Source organism: Notolepis coatsorum, assembly GCF_963971535.1.
Source record: "Notolepis coatsorum genome assembly, chromosome: 12".
Classification (NCBI taxonomy): domain Eukaryota; kingdom Metazoa; phylum Chordata; class Actinopteri; order Aulopiformes; family Paralepididae; genus Notolepis; species Notolepis coatsorum.
This window is the reverse complement of record NC_140176.1, coordinates 122,215,089-122,232,159: the sequence shown is the minus strand read 5'-3', so window position 1 is coordinate 122,232,159 and position 17,071 is coordinate 122,215,089. Positions and strand designations below refer to the sequence as shown.

The 17,071-nt window shown below is 48.3% G+C and overlaps 1 protein-coding gene across 2 annotated transcripts in view; it reads left to right on the top strand.

Annotated features, from left to right (window-relative positions):
• Positions 1-14,332, top strand: part of nudt9 (nudix (nucleoside diphosphate linked moiety X)-type motif 9) — a 41,785-nt gene extending 27,453 nt beyond the window's left edge. For both annotated transcript variants that reach the window (XM_084326229.1, XM_084326230.1), the window contains 3 exons: positions 209-355; positions 3,996-4,080; positions 14,062-14,332. In XM_084326229.1, the coding sequence (XP_084182355.1) occupies positions 209-355; positions 3,996-4,080; positions 14,062-14,207 (378 nt within the window). In that variant the 3' untranslated portion in view covers positions 14,208-14,332. The remainder of the gene's footprint in view (positions 1-208; positions 356-3,995; positions 4,081-14,061) is intronic.
• The last annotated feature ends 2,739 nt before the right edge of the window (positions 14,333-17,071 follow it).

Sequence of the window (17,071 nt, the reverse complement as noted above, 5' to 3'; positions counted from 1 at the left end):
TAACTGTCCTGGAGCTAACTGTCCTGGAGCTAACTGTCCTGGAGCTAGTGTGAGGAACAGCATGGAGTGTGCTGGGAAAGGACTCAACATCATTGGTAAGTAAGGAATAGGGCCTAGGGTTCCAGAAATCAGAACTATCCCTGTAAGTGTCAGGCAGAATGTGGTGTTGTTAGTCGATGATGGGTCTACTTTGTGTGTCTATGGACAGGGTATGGTGGACCCAGGGGAGGCCATATCTCTCACCCTACAGCGAGAGTTCTCGGAGGAGGCGCTGAACTCGCTGGCCGCCACGCCGTCGGAGAGGGCAGAGATCCATGGGCGCATCAGCCAACTGTTCAACTCGCCAGGTTTTGAGGTTGGTCATTTTTTACACAGACCCTTTGTGTTAAAGGATACTTTGACATTTTAAAGATGTTGTACAGCTGTCTAAAAAGTTGTGTTCTGCTATCCAGAAACAAACAAAACAACTGTGGCTTTTTAGCCCCGCAAAGAGCTGTTTCATACAAGGCAGTCATACAGCAACTCGATAAGATAAGATAAGATAAGATAAGATATTCCTTTATTGATACCGTTGGGGAAATGCAGGATAAGACTGCTGAATTACAGTCCATCCAATGAATTACAATCCCTCTAATTAAGTACAGTCCCTCCAATTCATTACCGGTCCTTCCATGTTCAGGTCTATAAGAGCTCTCTCTCTCTCTCTCTCTCTCTGTTCAGGTCTATAGACCACCGCAACACTTCCGGGATTCTGAAATCGGGGAGGAGATTGCGGGGGGGGGGGGGGGGGGGGGGGGCAAATGAATGAATGTGGATGAGAGCCTTGACATTAAGTGATTGCAGCTACGGCTGTGGGGGTGCTGGAGACATGATCCAATAGACTTGTATGCGCCTGAGTCTCCTGAACACGGCGCGAGACATTCCTAATCGATCAGAACTAAATTGGCAGCGAAAAAGACCGTTTTTAAGCATCGATTCCCCCGTGCACATGCGCAGATTGGCCACGGAGTGTGACGCAACGCACATCCACCCTGGAATGTTCCATTAGAGGGGGTGTTGTGTTGTGAGAATGTGAGCGGCAATCGGAGCATCAACTACTACTACACGGTGGTGGTGGGGCTGATCTCGGACAACGACGAGAAGGCCTACCGGGAGGAGGTGGAGGTACTGGAACGCTGGTGCCAGGACAACAGCCTGCTCCTGAACATTGGTAAAACCAAGGAGCTGATCGTGGATTATAGGAGAGGACAGCAGGAGACACACACACCACTGATGATTAACGGGGCTACCGTGGACAGGGTGAGCAGCTTCAAGTACCTGGGGGTCCACATCTCAGAGGACCTGACATGGTCAACACACATAGGCACAGTAGTAAAGAAGGCGAAACAGCGTCTCTACCACCTGAGACAGTTAAGGAAGTTCAGAGTATCGGGGAAGATACTCCAGTCCTTCTACTCAGGAGCTGTAGAGAGCATCCTGACCGGAAACATCACTGCCTGGTATGGAAACAGCACGGCACAGGACAAGAAGGCCCTACAGAGAGTGGTGCGCTCTGCCGAGCGTACCACGGGTATTGCACTACCACCCCTGCAGGTTCTATACAACAAGAGGTGCAAATCCAGAGCCTGCAGGATAATGAAAGACCCTCACCACCCCAATAACAGCCTGTTTCAGCTGCTGAGGTCAGGCAGACGCCTGCAAATCCCAGCTACTAGGACAGAGCGGCTTAGGCTCAGCTTCTTCCCCCAGGCCATCAGAGCCATGAACAATGTACATTGAGTGCTCAGAACATTGAACTGTCCACACACAAGCACACATGAACACACACACGACACGCACACTGTGCACGCTCACACACGAGCAGCCACTTAACACTTTAACATGAGCGGGCACACACTCATGTCGCACACACGCACACTTATGGCCAAAGGAAAGGACACTTTAAATTAGAATAACAGGAACAGTGTATTGCACTACCAAAGCTAACTAGCATGTCACACATGCGCTGTAAATAACTATGTACAGATACCGAGATGTCACTCCATGTTACCTGCTATCTGTTACTGCACAATGTTGTTTCTTCTTTTGATTCTATTATATGTACCACTGTATTGCACATCGTTGCGGGCAAGACCACCCGCATTTCATTGTATACCTGTATGCCGTGACAATTAAAACTCTTGACTTGACTTGACTTGACTAACAACAGAACAACAAGCAGCCATGCCTAAAAGTTGCTGTGTTGTTAATTGTTCGGCCAACATTCATTCATTGTTGTTCTGTTGTTAGTAGTTGATGCTCCGATTGCCGCTCACATTCTCACAACACAACACCCCCTCTAATGGAACATTCCAGGGTGGATGTGCGTTGCGTCACACTCCGTGGCCAATCTGCGCATGTGCATGGGGAATCGATGCTTAAAAACGGTCTTTTTCACTGCCAATTTAGTTCTGATAGATTAGGAATGTCTTGGCGCCGTGTTCAGGAGATTCAGGCGCATACAAGTCTATTGGATCATGTCTCCCGCGCCCCCACAGCCGTAGCTGCAATCACTCAATGTCAAGGCTCTCATCCACATTCATTAATTTGCCCCCCCCCGCAATCTCCTCCCCGATTCAATGTAACGCGGAAGTGTAGTGGTCTCTCTCACTCTCTCTCTCTCTCTCTCTCTCTCTCTCTCTCTCTCTCTCTGTTCAGGTCTATTAGAGCTCTCTCTCTCTGTGTGTTCAGGTCGCGTTCCTATTCTTCTACAACGGAGTTCGGCGATTTGCGAATCTGATTGGCCACTGACGTTTCTGGTCATGTGACATGTGCGCCCAATAGCGTGACGAGCTGTGTCTTTGCCCATTTCCGCGTCGAACAGCCTGCAAAGCACCTGGCGTTCTATCGCCTAACCCTAACCTTAACCAACTTCGAAAGAGTGCCTAAGCTTAACCGTCGGAATCAGGGCAGGCGTTCTATCGCCCTGCTCTAAGACAAACTCTAACCTTAACCGCCTAAGCTTAACCAGTGTAGAAACTTGCGGTCCCACGATTGGGCGTACATGTCACATGACCAGAAATGACACTGGCCAATCAGATTCGCAAATCGCCGAACTCCGTTGTAGAAAAACAGGCGTTCAGGTCTATAAGAGCTCTCTCTCTCTCTCTCTCTCTCTCTCTCTCTGTCTCTCTCTCTCTCTGTCTCTCTCTCTCTCTCTCTCTCTCTCTCTCTCTGCTCTCTGTCTCTGTCCTCTCTGTCTCTGTCTCTGTCTCTCTCTGTCTCTGTCTCTGTCCTCTCTCTGTCTCTGTCTCTCTCTCTCTCTCTCTCTCTCTCTCTCTCTCTCTGTCTCTCTCTCTCTCTGTCTCTCTCTCTCTCTCTGTCTCTCTCTCTCTCTCTCTCTCTCTGTCTCTCTCTGTCTCTCTCTCTCTCTCTCTCTCTCTCTCTCTCTCTCTCTCTCTCTCTCTCTCTCTCTCTCTCTCTCTCTCTCTCTCTCTCTCTCTCTCTCTCCTCTCTCTCTCTCTCTCTCTCTCTCTCTCTCTCTCTCTCTCTCTCTCTCTCTCTCTCTCTCTCTCTCTCTCTGGTGGAGATCCAGAGGGAGAGGCAGGACCGGGTGGAGAGTGCTTGGGGACTGGGGAATGCAATGGGTACTGTGGGGGGGGAGGGCTGAACATATGATTTTGAATGTCAAGTGGTTTTTATGTGCTGGAGGAGGTTTTTGGAGTGTGTAGGGGTGGTTGTGGGTGTGGGTGTGTGTGTGAGTGTGTGTGTGTGTGGGTGTGTGCGTGCGAGTGTGTGTGTGGGTGTGTGTGCGGGTGAGTGTGTGGGTGTGTGTGTTGTTTTTATGAAGATGCCGTGAGATTTTTGTGTCTCTATTGACTGTTTTAGTTGACATGTTTTAATAAAAGAACATCAAAAGTCTCTCTCTCTCTCTCTCTCTCTCTCTCTCTCTCTCTCTCTCTCTCTCTCTCTCTCTCTCTCTCTCTCTCTCTCTCTCTCTCTCTCTCTCTCTCCAGGTCTATAAGGGTTATGTGGATGACCCCAGGAACACGGACAGTGCTTGGATGGAGACGGTGGCCATGAACTTCCACGACGACACAGGTACCGAGAGTTTCTATTGGCTGCAGTGGGGGAGAGATGTTTCTATTGGCTGCAGCAGTGGAGGAGAGAGAGAGAGAGATGTTTCTATTGGCTGCAGCAGTGGAGGAGAGAGAGAGATGTTCTATTGGCTGCAGCAGTGGAGGAGAGAGAGAGAGATGTTTCTATTGGCTGCAGCAGTGGAAGAGAGAGAGAGATGTTTCTATTGGCTGCAGTGGAGGAGAGTAACGATACAAGACTATTAGCAGGTTTCTGACTAAATAAAAGCAATGCATAAAAGTGCAGACATAGAATGAGTGTAAAATGAGACAGAATAAGAGCAGTGCAGTAAAATAAAGATGTTTCCTCAAGTGACACTGAGTTTTTTTTAAATTTTTTTGATTTTAAATCTTTATTTCGAACATGTAAATACAAACAATATAAAACAAAAACAAATCATTGATCTCTAGCAATGAAATTGAATATTTCTTTATTAAAAAACAAAAATAAAACAAAAAAGAGAACATAACTCAATTTACATGTTCGAAAAGGAGTAGGAAGAAGTATACACTTATTTAATCCTATCCCTTTTCCACTACTCAAAATTAATGTACTAATTTAAAACCTTACAAAACAAATATATATATAGTAGTAGTAGTAGTTTATTTTATCAGTCATCACCACACACAGTACAATATACATATCATTTATCAATATTTGATTATTTACAGTGACTGAAAAAGGGTACAGACTGAAGCATAGTGCTTATATGTGCCTGTCCTATATTCTTACCAAAAAATATTTTTTTTACTCAAACAGTATTCTAAAGAAAAGAAGGAAAAAAAGCAAGCAAAACAGTATTATTCACCCTTGTAGTCTTTCAAAATCTAGCTTCACAAAAAAAATACAAAATGTAGATTCCAAAACAGTATTCTAAAAGAAAAAAAAGCAAACAAAACAGTGTTATTCACCCTTGTAGTTTTCAAAATAGCTTTACAAACCTTTTTCTTAAAAACCAAAATCGAATTACTCATTCTTAACTGTATATCCGCATTGTTCCACAAGTTAACCCCAATAATAGAAATACACCTCCTTTTAATCCCTTTCTTAGCTTTCTGAACAGTACATTTACAAATATCTCTCAAATCATATTTTCTTTCATGTGTTGAAAAAAACCTTTGCACCCCATCTGGAGTAACTTTGCTTTAGCTCTGTACATTATTTGCATAGTTTTATAGTAAACCAAATCATAAAATTGTCATAATATGAGACTTTATAAACAATGGATTTGTGTGTTCATAGTAACCAGCCTTGAAAAGGTTCCGAATGGCCCGCTTTTGCAGTACGACTATTGGATTTACTGTATTTTAAATGTCGACCCCCATACTTCCACACAGTATATACAGTATATATACATGCAAAACGTGAAATAAATAAGTAAACACCCGTAAATGTCGAATCCCTTCCTCATCCCTGTACCTCGTGAAAATGATTTCCTCATTCAGTTTGAATTGCGTCATGTTTTGACATTGCTTTAGCACGACATTCAGTTCCTCGAGCTGTGGTTCAGTCATGCAGCTAGACGAGAGGGTTCTCTCTGGTTCTGTTCAGGTGCAGCTAGACCAGAGGGTTCTCTCTGGTTCTGTTCAGGTGCAGCTAGACCAGAGGGTTCTCTCTGGTTCTGTTCAGGTGCAGCTAGACAAGAGGTGTCTCTCTGGTTCTGTTCAGGTGCAGCTAGACGAGAGGTTTCTCTCTGGTTCTGTTCAGGTGCAGCTAGACCAGAGGGTTCTCTGGTTCTGTTCAGGTGCAGCTAGACGAGAGGCTTCTCTCTGGTTCTGTTCAGGTGCAGCTAGACGAGAGGTTTCTCTCTGGTTCTGTTGGTGCAGCTAGACGAGAAGGTTCTCTCTGGTTCTGTTCAGGTGCAGCTAGACCAGAGGGTTCTCTCTGGTTCTGTTCAGGTGCAGCTAGACGAGAGGTTTCTCTCTGGTTCTGTTCAGGTGCAGCTAGACGAGAGGGTTCTCTCTGGTTCTGTTCAGGTGCAGCTAGACGAGAGGTTTCTCTCTGGTTCTGTTCAGGTGCAGCTAGACGAGAGGGTTCTCTCTGGTTCTGTTCAGGTGCAGCTAGACGAGAGGTTTCTCTCTGGTTCTGTTCAGGTGCAGCTAGACCAGAGGGTTCCCTCTGGTTCTGTTCAGGTGCAGCTAGACCAGAGGGTTCTCTCTGGTTCTGTTCAGGTGCAGCTAGACGAGAGGTTTCTCTCTGGTTCTGTTCAGGTGCAGCTAGACCAGAGGGTTCTCTCTGGTTCTGTTCAGGTGCAGCTAGACCAGAGGGTTCTCTCTGGTTCTGTTCAGGTGCAGCTAGACGAGAGGGTTCTCTGGTTCTGTTCAGGTGCAGCTAGACGAGAGGGTTCTCTGGTTCTGTTCAGGTGCAGCTAGACGAGAGGGTTCTCTCTGGTTCTGTTCAGGTGCAGCTAGACGAGAGGGTTCTCTCTGGTTCTGTTCAGGTGCAGCTAGACCAGAGGGTTCCTCTCTGGTTCTGTTCATGTGCAGCTAGACCAGAGGGTTCTCTCTGGTTCTGTTCAGGTGCAGCTAGACGAGATGTTTCTCTCTGGTTCTGTTCAGGTGCAGCTAGACCCGAGGGTTCTCTCTGGTTCTGTTCAGGTGCAGCTAGACGAGAGGGTTCTCTCTGGTTCTGTTCAGGTGCAGCTAGACCAGAGGGTTCTCTCTGGTTCTGTTCAGGTCCAGCTAGACCAGAGGTTCCTCTCTGGTTCTGTTCAGGTGCAGCTAGACGAGAGGGTTCTCTCTGGTTCTGTTCAGGTGCAGCTAGACGAGAGGGTTCTCTCTGGTTCTGTTCAGGTGCAGCTAGACCAGAGGGTTATCTCTGGTTCTGTTCAGGTGCAGCTAGACGAGAGGGTTCTCTCTGGTTCTGTTCAGGTGCAGCTAGACCAGAGGGTTCTCTCTGGTTCTGTTCAGGTGCAGCTAGACGAGAGGGTTCTCTGGTTCTGTTCAGGTGCAGCTAGACGAGAGGGTTCTCTCTGGTTCTGTTCAGGTGCAGCTAGACGAGAGGGTTCTCTCTGGTTCTGTTCAGGTGCAGCTAGATGAGAGGGTTCTCTGGTTCTGTTCAGGTGCAGCTAGACCAGAGGGTTCTCTCTGGTTCTGTTCAGGTGCAGCTAGACGAGAGGGTTCTCTCTGGTTCTGTTCAGGTGCAGCTAGACCAGAGGGTTCTCTCTGGTTCTGGTCAGGTGCAGCTAGACGAGAGGGTTCTCTCTGGTTCTGTTCAGGTGCAGCTAGACGAGAGGGTTCTCTCTGGTTCTGTTCAGGTGCAGCTAGACCAGAGGGTTCTCTCTGGTTCTGTTCAGGTGCAGCTAGACCAGAGGTTTCTCTCTGGTTCTGTTCAGGTGCAGCTAGACCAGAGGGTTCTCTGGTTCTGTTCAGGTGCAGCTAGACGAGAGGGTTCTCTCTGGTTCTGTTCAGGTGCAGCTAGACCAGAGGGTTCTCTGGTTCTGTTCAGGTGCAGCTAGACAAGAGGGTTCTCTCTGGTTCTGTTCAGGTGCAGCTAGACCAGAGGGTTCTCTCTGGTTCTGTTCAGGTGCAGCTAGAAGAGAGGGTTCTCTCTGGTTCTGTTCAGGTGCAGCTAGACGAGAGGGTTCTCTCTGGTTCTGTTCAGGTGCAGCTAGACGAGAGGGTTCCTCTCTGGTTCTGTTCAGGTGCAGCTAGACCAGAGGGTTCTCTCTGGTTCTGTTCAGGTGCAGCTAGACGAGAGGGTTCTCTCTGGTTCTGTTCAGGTGCAGCTAGACGAGAGGGTTCTCTCTGGTTCTGTTCAGGTGCAGCTAGACCAGAGGGTTCTGTTCAGGTGCAGCTAGACGAGAGGGTTCTCTGGTTCTGTTCAGGTGCAGCTAGACGAGAGGGTTCTCTCTGGTTCTGTTCAGGTGCAGCTAGACGAGAGGGTTCCTCTCTGGTTCTGTTCAGGTGCAGCTAGACAAGAGGGTTCTCTGGTTCTGTTCAGGTGCAGCTAGACCAGAGGGTTCTCTCTGGTTCTGTTCAGGTGCAGCTAGACCAGAGGGTTCTCTCTGGTTCTGTTCAGGTGCAGCTAGACCAGAGGGTTCTCTCTGGTTCTGTTCAGGTGCAGCTAGACGAGAGGGTTCTCTCTGGTTCTGTTCAGGTGCAGCTAGACGAGAGGGTTCCTCTCTGGTTCTGTTCAGGTGCAGCTAGACGAGAGGGTTCTCTCTGGTTCTGTTCAGGTGCAGCTAGACCAGAGGGTTCTCTGGTTCTGTTCAGGTGCAGCTAGACGAGAGGGTTCTCTCTGGTTCTGTTCAGGTGCAGCTAGACCAGAGGGTTCTCTCTGGTTCTGTTCAGGTGCAGCTAGACGAGAGGGTTCTCTCTGGTTCTGTTCAGGTGCAGCTAGACGAGAGGGTTCTCTCTGGTTCTGTTCAGGTGCAGCTAGACGAGAGGGTTCCTCTCTGGTTCTGTTCAGGTGCAGCTAGACAAGAGGGTTCTCTGGTTCTGTTCAGGTGCAGCTAGACCAGAGGGTTCTCTCTGGTTCTGTTCAGGTGCAGCTAGACCAGAGGGTTCTCTCTGGTTCTGTTCAGGTGCAGCTAGACGAGAGGGTTCTCTCTGGTTCTGTTCAGGTGCAGCTAGACGAGAGGGTTCTCTCTGGTTCTGTTCAGGTGCAGCTAGACCAGAGGGTTCTCTGGTTCTGTTCAGGTGCAGCTAGACGAGAGGGTTCTCTCTGGTTCTGTTCAGGTGCAGCTAGACGAGAGGGTTCTCTCTGGTTCTGTTCAGGTGCAGCTAGACAAGAGGGTTCTCTGGTTCTGTTCAGGTGCAGCTAGACGAGAGGTTCCTCTCTGGTTCTGTTCAGGTGCAGCTAGACCAGAGGGTTCTCTCTGGTTCTGTTCAGGTGCAGCTAGACGAGAGGTTCCTCTCTGGTTCTGTTCAGGTGCAGCTAGACGAGAGGGTTCTCTCTGGTTCTGTTCAGGTGCAGCTAGACGAGAGGGTTCTCTCTGGTTCTGTTCAGGTGCAGCTAGACCAGAGGGTTCTCTCTGGTTCTGTTCAGGTGCAGCTAGATGAGAGGGTTCTCTCTGGTTCTGTTCAGGTGCAGCTAGACAAGAGGGTTCTCTGGTTCTGTTCAGGTGCAGCTAGACGAGAGGTTTCTCTCTGGTTCTGTTCAGGTGCAGCTAGACGAGAGGGTTCTCTCTGGTTCTGTTCAGGTGCAGCTAGACGAGAGGTTTCTCTCTGGTTCTGTTCAGGTGCAGCTAGACCAGAGGGTTCTCTCTGGTTCTGTTTAGGTGCAGCTAGACGAGAGGGTTCCTCTCTGGTTCTGTTCAGGTGCAGCTAGACGAGAGGGTTCTCTCTGGTTCTGTTCAGGTGCAGCTAGACGAGAGGGTTCTCTCTGGTTCTGTTCAGGTGCAGCTAGACGAGAGGTTCCTCTCTGGTTCTGTTCAGGTGCAGCTAGACAAGAGGGTTCTCTGGTTCTGTTCAGGTGCAGCTAGACCAGAGGGTTCTCTCTGGTTCTGTTCAGGTGCAGCTAGACCAGAGGGTTCTCTCTGGTTCTGTTCAGGTGCAGCTAGACGAGAGGTTCCTCTCTGGTTCTGTTCAGGTGCAGCTAGACCAGAGGGTTCTCTCTGGTTCTGTTCAGGTGCAGCTAGACGAGAGGTTTCTCTCTGGTTCTGTTCAGGTGCAGCTAGACGAGAGGGTTCTCTCTGGTTCTGTTCAGGTGCAGCTAGACGAGAGGGTTCTCTGGTTCTGTTCAGGTGCAGCTAGACCAGAGGTTTCTCTCTGGTTCTGTTCAGGTGCAGCTAGACGAGAGGGTTCTCTGGTTCTGTTCAGGTGCAGCTAGACGAGAGGGTTCTCTCTGGTTCTGTTCAGGTGCAGCTAGACCAGAGGGTTCTCTCTGGTTCTGTTCAGGTGCAGCTAGATGAGAGGGTTCTCTCTGGTTCTGTTCAGGTGCAGCTAGACCAGAGGGTTCTCTCTGGTTCTGTTCAGGTGCAGCTTGACGAGAGGGTTCTCTCTGGTTCTGTTCAGGTGCAGCTAGACGAGAGGGTTCTCTCTGGTTCTGTTCAGGTGCAGCTAGACGAGAGGGTTCTCTCTGGTTCTGTTCAGGTGCAGCTAGACGAGAGGGTTCTCTCTGGTTCTGTTCAGGTGCAGCTAGACCAGAGGGTTCTCTCTGGTTCTGTTCAGGTGCAGCTAGACGAGAGGGTTCTCTCTGGTTCTGTTCAGGTGCAGCTAGACCAGAGGGTTCTCTCTGGTTCTGTTCAGGTGCAGCTAGACCAGAGGGTTCTCTCTGGTTCTGTTCAGGTGCAGCTAGACTAGAGGGTTCTCTCTGGTTCTGTTCAGGTGCAGCTAGACGAGAGGGTTCTCTCTGGTTCTGTTCAGGTGCAGCTAGACGAGAGGGTTCTCTCTGGTTCTGTTCAGGTGCAGCTAGACCAGAGGGTTCTCTCTGGTTCTGTTCAGGTGCAGCTAGACGAGAGGGTTCTCTCTGGTTCTGTTCAGGTGCAGCTAGACCAGAGGGTTCTCTCTGGTTCTGTTCAGGTGCAGCTAGACCAGAGGGTTCTCTCTGGTTCTGTTCAGGTGCAGCTAGACGAGAGGGTTCTCTCTGGTTCTGTTCAGGTGTAGCTAGACGAGAGGGTTCTCTCTGGTTCTGTTCAGGTGCAGCTAGACGAGAGGGTTCTCTCTGGTTCTGTTCAGGTGCAGCTAGACCAGAGGGTTCTCTCTGGTTCTGTTCAGGTGCAGCTAGACCAGAGGGTTCTCTCTGGTTCTGTTCAGGTGCAGCTAGACAAGAGGTTTCTCTGGTTCTGTTCAGGTGCAGCTAGACGAGAGGTTCCTCTCTGGTTCTGTTCAGGTGCAGCTAGACGAGAGGTTCCTCTCTGGTTCTGTTCAGGTGCAGCTAGACCAGAGGATTCTCTCTGGTTCTGTTCAGGTGCAGCTAGACGAGAGGGTTCTCTCTGGTTCTGTTCAGGTGCAGCTAGACGAGAGGTTTCTCTCTGGTTCTGTTCAGGTGCAGCTATACAAGAGGGTTCTCTCTGGTTCTGTTCAGGTGCAGCTAGACAAGAGGGTTCTCTGGTTCTGTTCAGGTGCAGCTAGACCAGAGGGTTCTCTCTGGTTCTGTTCAGGTGCAGCTAGACCAGAGGGTTCTCTCTGGTTCTGTTCAGGTGCAGCTAGACGAGAGGGTTCTCTCTGGTTCTGTTCAGGTGCAGCTAGACAAGAGGGTTCTCTCTGGTTCTGTTCAGGTGCAGCTAGACGAGAGGGTTCTCTCTGGTTCTGTTCAGGTGCAGCTAGACGAGAGGTTTCTCTCTGGTTCTGTTCAGGTGCAGCTAGACGAGAGGGTTCTCTGGTTCTGTTCAGGTGCAGCTAGACCAGAGGGTTCTCTCTGGTTCTGTTCAGGTGCAGCTAGACCAGAGGGTTCTCTCTGGTTCTGTTCAGGTGCAGCTAGACCAGAGGGTTCTCTCTGGTTCTGTTCAGGTGCAGCTAGAACAGAGGGTTCTCTCTGGTTCTGTTCAGGTGCAGCTAGACGAGAGGTTTCTCTCTGGTTCTGTTCAGGTGCAGCTAGACCAGAGGGTTCTCTCTGGTTCTGTTCAGGTGCAGCTAGACGAGAGGGTTCTCTCTGGTTCTGTTCAGGTGCAGCTAGACGAGAGGGTTCTCTCTGGTTCTGTTCAGGTGCAGCTAGACGAGAGGGTTCTCTCTGGTTCTGTTCAGGTGCAGCTAGACCAGAGGGTTCTCTCTGGTTCTGTTCAGGTGCAGCTAGACAAGAGGGTTCTCTCTGGTTCTGTTCAGGTGCAGCTAGACGAGAGGGTTCTCTCTGGTTCTGTTCAGGTGCAGCTAGACGAGAGGGTTCTCTCTGGTTCTGTTCAGGTGCAGCTAGACCAGAGGGTCCTCTCTGGTTCTGTTCAGGTGCAGCTAGACGAGAGGGTTCTCTCTGGTTCTGTTCAGGTGCAGCTAGACGAGAGGGTTCTCTCTGGTTCTGTTCAGGTGCAGCTAGACCAGAGGGTTCTCTCTGGTTCTGTTCAGGTGCAGCTAGACGAGAGGGTTCTCTCTGGTTCTGTTCAGGTGCAGCTAGACAAGAGGGTTCTCTCTGGTTCTGTTCAGGTGCAGCTAGACCAGAGGGTTCTCTCTGGTTCTGTTCAGGTGCAGCTAGACGAGAGGGTTCTCTGGTTCTGTTCAGGTGCAGCTAGACCAGAGGGTTCTCTCTGGTTCTGTTCAGGTGCAGCTAGACGAGAGGGTTCTCTGGTTCTGTTCAGGTGCAGCTAGACGAGAGGTTCCTCTCTGGTTCTGTTCAGGTGCAGCTAGACGAGAGGGTTCTCTCTGGTTCTGTTCAGGTGCAGCTAGACCAGAGGGTTCTCTCTGGTTCTGTTCAGGTGCAGCTAGACCAGAGGGTTCTCTCTGGTTCTGTTCAGGTGCAGCTAGACGAGAGGTTTCTCTCTGGTTCTTTTCAGGTGCAGCTAGACGAGAGGGTTCTCTCTGGTTCTGTTCAGGTGCAGCTAGACGAGAGGGTTCTCTCTGGTTCTGTTCAGGTGCAGCTAGACGAGAGGGTTCTCTGGTTCTGTTCAGGTGCAGCTAGACCAGAGGGTTCTCTCTGGTTCTGTTCAGGTGCAGCTAGACGAGTGGTTCCTCTCTGGTTCTGTTCAGGTGCAGCTAGACGAGAGGGTTCTCTCTGGTTCTGTTCATGTGCAGCTAGACCAGAGGGTTCTCTCTGGTTCTGTTCAGGTGCAGCTAGACGAGAGGGTTCTCTCTGGTTCTGTTCAGGTGCAGCTAGACGAGAGGTTTCTCTCTGGTTCTGTTCAGGTGCAGCTAGACAAGAGGGTTCTCTCTGGTTCTGTTCAGGTGCAGCTAGACAAGAGGGTTCTCTCTGGTTCTGTTCAGGTGCAGCTAGACCAGAGGGTTCTCTCTGGTTCTGTTCAGTTGCAGCTAGACGAGTGGTTCCTCTCTGGTTCTGTTCAGGTGCAGCTAGACAAGAGGTTTCTCTCTGGTTCTGTTCATGTGCAGCTAGACCAGAGGGTTCTCTCTGGTTCTGTTCAGGTGCAGCTAGACGAGAGGGTTCTCTCTGGTTCTGTTCAGGTGCAGCTAGACGAGAGGTTTCTCTCTGGTTCTGTTCAGGTGCAGCTAGACAAGAGGGTTCTCTCTGGTTCTGTTCAGGTGCAGCTAGACGAGAGGGTTCTCTCTGGTTCTGTTCATGTGCAGCTAGACCAGAGGGTTCTCTCTGGTTCTGTTCAGGTGCAGCTAGACGAGAGGGTTCTCTGGTTCTGTTCAGGTGCAGCTAGACGAGAGGGTTCTCTCTGGTTCTGTTCAGGTGCAGCTAGACGAGAGGGTTCTCTCTGGTTCTGTTCAGGTGCAGCTAGACCAGAGGGTTCTCTGGTTCTGTTCAGGTGCAGCTAGACCAGAGGGTTCTCTGGTTCTGTTCAGGTGCAGCTAGACCAGAGGTTTCTCTCTGGTTCTGTTCAGGTGCAGCTAGACAAGAGGGTTCTCTCTGGTTCTGTTCAGGTGCAGCTAGACGAGTGGTTCCTCTCTGGTTCTGTTCAGGTGCAGCTAGACGAGAGGGTTCTCTCTGGTTCTGTTCAGGTGACAGTGCACAGGGTTCACACAAGGTCCTTGAAGTGCTTAAAGTGCTTGATTTTCGAAAAAAGAAAAGTCAAGGCCTGGAATTCCTTGAAAACAGCCAATTTCTTTTAACAAATTCGCATTGAAATTCAAATCAACTATTCGCATTGAAAGTTTTGTTCATCCGTGATAAAATAGTTCTGAATCAAGAAATATGATTATTTTTTATTTAAGTGTAACTAATTGTCGGAAATTGGTTTTTAAGCCATAAATATTGGATCCGATTTTCTTTTAAATAAAAAAACAGCATTTAAAAGTGAATTGTATCCTTTTAAATATCCTTTTAAAATGGAAAATAGTGCTTAGGAATGTACTTGAAAGTCCTTGAATTTCATTTTGCAATGTCTGTGGAACCCTGAGTAGCCGTGCAGCTAGACGGGCCGATGATGAAACATGTTTCTCTCTGATGTCGTTCCAGGCGACAGTGTGAGTGAGCTGCCGCTGCAGGCCGGCGATGACGCGGGGCAAGTCCGCTGGCTTGACCTCCAGTCGACCTCCCCCTTCTATGCAAGCCACGCCCACTTCCTGGAGGCTGTAGCCAAGGAGAGACGAGCACACTGGTGACGAGACGATGCTCTCACCACAGGATGATGGAGGACACACTGGAGCCATACAGCCTACTGTTCAATTTAGCCTACATGCTAGTATTTGTGTTTTTACTTTCAATAAATGCACTCATTTGACTATAAGCGACTGTTTTTTTTGTCAATGTTCCCATCAAAAGGTAGTGGTCTGTCACTGTGCCTATTAGCAGGGGTGTAAAAAGTACCAGAAATTATACTTAAGTGAAAGTATGGGTACCGTCTCAAAATCGTACTCAAGTAAATCTGGCTAAAAACACACTTGAGTAAAAGTCTAAACGTTTCTACTTTTAAACGTACTTAAGTACTAAAAAGTAAATGTAAAAAAAAAAAATTCTGACTGTCTATTCTTCTGATAGCAGGTGTTTAAGATCCCCGCTTTCTAGTCTTGCACAAGGACCAATCAGCATGGGTATGGGCGGGTTCATTTTCCATTGATTGGCTGTTTTTGAATAAAGTGCGGCCGCACGATTAATAATGTTAACGTTAGTTCGGCCAGAGAAACAAATATACTAATTAAAATAGTTGGACCTGCAAGATTTGTACTTTGTAGGTCTGCATTTTAAATGTGAGGAGTAAAAAGTACGTTTTTTTTCTCTGAAATGTAATTGAGTAAAAGTACAAGTATACAAACCTAATAATACTTGAGTAAAGTACAAATCCCCAAAACAGTACTTAAGTATTGTAACGAAGTACAATTACTCAAGTACTTTACACCCCTGCTTATTAGTTTGGTAGATTGAGTTTTTCTGAACCCAAATAGGGCTTTGCTGCTCTTTGAAGGTTGTGGGCTCGCCTGTAATCCATGTTCACTCATAACTGTCTAGCAGAGGAATGTTCACTCATAACTGTAGCAGAGGAATGTTCACTCATTACTGTCTAGCAGAGGAATGTTCACTCATAACTGTAGCAGAGGAATGTTCACTCATAACTGTAGCAGAGGAATGTTCACTCATAACTGTAGCAGAGGAATGTTCACTCATAACTGTAGCAGAGGAATGTTCACTCATAACTGTAGCAGAGGAATGTTCTCATAACTGTAGCAGAGGAATGTTCACTCTGTGACGTGAATATAGTTATTTATTTACAGAGGTATTCCTGCACAATGCTTTACTTATAGAATAATTACCCATGAAGGTAAAATATGCCTACAGTGGCAAAAACTAAATGATATGATAGATAAGTAATATGATATTATTCCTTAGGCTATATTTTATCAAGCTGTAGCCTGCTATTAAATATGATTATGCAGAATGTGTGGGTTTATTATAAATAATTATATATATCCTTTATATATCTGGAAAACATCAGCATATAACACACACACAGGTTGAGCCATTCCTCCACCTCGTTCTACAGCTGGTGAGACCGAGAGAAACGGTTGGTCCTCACAGTCATATAAACCTGACCACCATTTTATTTCATACTTATCTTGTCCTGCACAGTCTCTGGAGCGCAACAGTAAGAAGCATTTTGTATAAAAGTATTCTGTACTTCTGTATGACAACTATTAAAGAAACTTGAACCTCCAGACTCTTGGACACAATCTTAATGAACCAGTCCAGTGTGTTAGGATCCGTTATCCGTTTTGTCTCTTTCCTCTCTCTCTCTCTCTCTCTCTCTCTCTCTCTCTCTCTCTCTCATCTCTCTCTCTCTCTCTCTCTCTCTCTCTCTCTCTCTCTCTCTTTCTCTCTCTCTCTCTCTCTCTCTCTCTCTCTCTCTCTCTCTCTCTCTCTCTCTCTCTCTCTCTCTCTCTCTCTCTCCTCTCTCTCTCTCTCTCTCTCTCTCTCTCTTTCTCTCTCTCTCTCTCTCTCTCTCTCTCTCTCTCTCTCTCTCTCTCTCTCTCTCTCTCTCTCTCTCTCTCTCTCTCTCTCTCTCTCTCTCTCTTCCCCCCCCCCCCCCTGCAGGGAAAGGAGTCCAGCTCCAGTACCTGAGCACCGCATACCCGTCCCTCCACTTGTTCCTCCAGGGCGCCCTCACCCATCCACCTCTCTCCATTCTTCCCTACCTCCTTCCTAGCCGGGTTGTCAATAAAATAAATATAAACAAATAAACCTGTTTGGTCCTCTGAGCTTTTAAAATGGACAAACTGGTTTAGGCAACTTAGATTACAAGTCTAGCAGAGGAAAGTTATGTGAACACAGAAGAGCAGAGCTCGTGACAACGGCTGCAGGGGCTACTTTTGAGTTTTAAATTGTTAAGATATTGTGTGAGCAAAAAAAGAAAAGAAAATACATTTGATGAAGTATAGTTAATTTACTCATACAGTAAGTACATCCTCTGGCCTGTTTGTAGAACGTCCCTGTGTTGTTGACTAAGCTAAACCCTATTGATATGAAGTCTAATGGGAACATGAGAGGATGCCGTCAGTATTGCACTACTGAGTTATTTGCTGCTATGTTTCAATATACACCCAAGGGTGTGTGCTCAGCCCCCTACTCTTCACTCTACTGACTCACGGCCGCACACCAACACACAACACCAACCTCTTCGTCAAGTTTACGGACGACACAACTGTGGTGGGGCTCATTAAAAACAACGACGAGTCTCACTACAGGGACGAGGTGAGCCAACTGACCACGTGGTGCGGGAACAACAACCCCATTCTCAATGTGGAGAAAACAGAGGAGGTTGTTGTCGACTTCCGGAGAGCGCGCACCCAGCACCCTCCACTGACCATCAACGGTGGTGGAGAGAGTGAGCAGCACCCAGGTCCTGGGTGTGCACATCACAGAGGACCTCTCCTGGAACACCAACACCACATCACAGAGGACCTCTCCTGGAACAACCAACACCACATCACAGAGGACCTCTCCTGGAACACCAACACACATCACAGAGGACCTC